We start from the raw sequence: 2,441 nt of genomic DNA, 5'->3' as shown, positions 1-2,441 counted from the left end.
CACCTCCTCCTGACCTGCACCTCCTGCTGACCTGAAACTCTTCCTGACCTGCACCTCCTGCTGACCTGAAACTCCTCCTGACCTGCACCTCCTGCTGACCTGAAACTCTTCCTGATCACCTCCTCCTGACGTGCACCTCCTCCTGACGTGCACCTCCTGCTGACCTGCACCTCCTGCTGACCTGCACCTCCTCCTGATTTGAACCCTCTCCTGACCTGCACCTCGTCCTGCTGACCTGAAACTCCTGACCTGCACCTCCTCATGCTCTGAACCTCCTCTTGACCAGCACCTCCTCCTGTCTTGAACCTGTTTCAGGACCAGCATGGCTGCCGGAGTCGCAGCCTGGATGCCGATTGCGCGAGCAGCGGCCATCGGGTGGATGCCGGTGGCCAGCGAGCCCATGCCGGTTCCTCCAGAGGAGGAGGAGGAGGAGGAGGAGGAGGAGAGGAGGCGTGATGGGCTGATTGTGCTGAACGTCAGTGGAACCAGGTTCCAGACGTGGCAGGACACGCTGGAGCGGTACCCGGACACTCTGCTGGGCAGCTCGGAGCGGGACTTCTTCTTCCACCAGGAGACCAGTGAGTACTTCTTCGACCGAGACCCGGACATCTTCAGACACATCCTGAACTTCTACCGGACCGGGAAGCTGCATTACCCGCGTCAGGAGTGCATCTCTGCGTACGACGAGGAACTGGCCTTTTTCGGGATCATCCCGGAGATTATCGGGGACTGCTGCTACGAGGACTACAAAGACCGGCGGCGGGAGAACCAGGAGCGGATCCAGGATGATGAAGAAAATGACCAGACCAATGAGCTGGTGTTTGTGGCTGCCAGTTTCAGGGAGACCATGTGGCGGGCCTTCGAGAACCCGCACACCTCCACCATGGCGCTGGTCTTCTACTACGTCACTGGCTTCTTCATCGCGGTGTCGGTTCTGGCAAACGTGGTGGAGACGGTACCATGTGGCAGGGTACCCAACCGGGCCAAGAAGATGTCGTGCGGTGAGAGGTATGGGCTGGCCTTCTTCTGCCTGGACACCGCCTGCGTCATGATCTTCACGGTGGAGTACCTGCTGCGCCTGGTGGCCGCGCCGAGCCGGTACCGCTTCATGAAGAGCGTGATGAGCGTCATCGACGTGGTTGCCATCATGCCGTACTACATTGGCCTGGTCATGACCGACAACGAGGACGTGAGTGGGGCCTTCGTCACCCTGCGGGTCTTCAGGGTCTTCAGGATCTTCAAGTTCTCGCGGCACTCTGCGGGACTTCGCATCCTGGGCTATACCCTGAAGAGCTGCGCCTCGGAGCTGGGCTTCCTGCTCTTCTCCCTCACCATGGCCATCATCATCTTCGCCACCGTCATGTTCTACGCAGAGAAAGGTTCCGGGAGCAAGTTCACCAGCATCCCCGCCGCCTTCTGGTACACCATCGTTACCATGACGACACTGGGGTGAGTCGCCTTCAGTCTGAGTGTGAAAAGTGGCGGAGCCTTACTGTGTCTGAAGGGGGAAGAATTGTGTCTAAATGGGCGGAGTCTATGTGTTTATGTGTGATGGGGTGGAGCTTTGTGCTCTACATGCTCGTGGGGGCGGAGCTGACCTTTAAATATGCTGTCTGCTTCTGAATGAGGACTGGATTTTAGCTGATTTGAGGAGCCGAAGGAAGAGCAGAACGTTTTCGGTTAATTTAGCTGAGGGGAAGTCAGCTGATGCTGACGGCATGGTTCATGTTGACAAACGTCAAATGTCCATCTGTCCTTCTGGAGACAGGAAACTGAGGAGCAGCTCAGTTTGGACTGAACTGGGTCAGAACCTCTTGTCTTTGTCTCCTCCTTGTCTCTGTGGGACAGTTTGTCCCTAATGCAGCTGATTAGAGGCGGAGCCTCATTAATGATCTCAGTAATGAAGCAGCTCCAGAGCAGCTGAGCAGAACCTTCGGCTGCTATTAGCTGAAACGACTGTTTTAACGACCTCAGAGGTGCTTTCAGCTGTTTACTCCAACAGAGCTGAAGGCGAGGACGACATGGTGGCTTTCTGTGTTTGCAGTGAGGCAGGAAGTTCTGTTTTTGTGGCAGAACCTCTGAGACTGGACCACAGTACGGAACCACCATCAGTCCAGAGACGGACAGAACAGAATCAGAACCAACGCTGGAGGGAAACATTTCCTTTAATCTGAAACTAAAGCCAAACATTTCATCAACAAAGTTCATGCTCAATCATCCAGGTATCAAATCCAATAATCAGTCGGGTCATCTGGACAGTTTCTTTGATTTATAGAGACGTTTCGCCCTCTATCCAGAGGACTTCATCAGTCTGAGGAGTTCCACTAAACCGTTTCCCCACCAGGCGGTAAACTTCTTAAGTGAACCAACCATCGCTGGAGCTAAGATGGACATTTAATCGTTTTTAAATGTTTGAAACATTTAATCATTTTTAAATGTTT

At 54.2% G+C, this 2,441-nt stretch overlaps 1 protein-coding gene across 2 annotated transcripts in view; it reads left to right on the top strand.

The window, feature by feature from the left end:
* Positions 1 to 322: 322 nt before the first annotated feature.
* The window catches only part of kcnd2 (potassium voltage-gated channel, Shal-related subfamily, member 2), an 18,021-nt gene continuing 15,902 nt past the window's right edge, over positions 323 to 2,441 (top strand). For both annotated transcript variants that reach the window (XM_037695615.1, XM_037695614.1), the window contains exon 1: positions 323 to 1,449. In XM_037695615.1, coding sequence (XP_037551543.1) covers positions 323 to 1,449 — 1,127 coding nt within the window. The remainder of the gene's footprint in view (positions 1,450 to 2,441) is intronic.

The sequence above is a fragment of the Nematolebias whitei genome, chromosome 22 (genome assembly GCF_014905685.2).
Source record: "Nematolebias whitei isolate Nwh7 chromosome 22, NemWhi1, whole genome shotgun sequence".
Classification (NCBI taxonomy): domain Eukaryota; kingdom Metazoa; phylum Chordata; class Actinopteri; order Cyprinodontiformes; family Rivulidae; genus Nematolebias; species Nematolebias whitei.
This window is presented reverse-complemented; position numbering and strand designations above follow the sequence as displayed.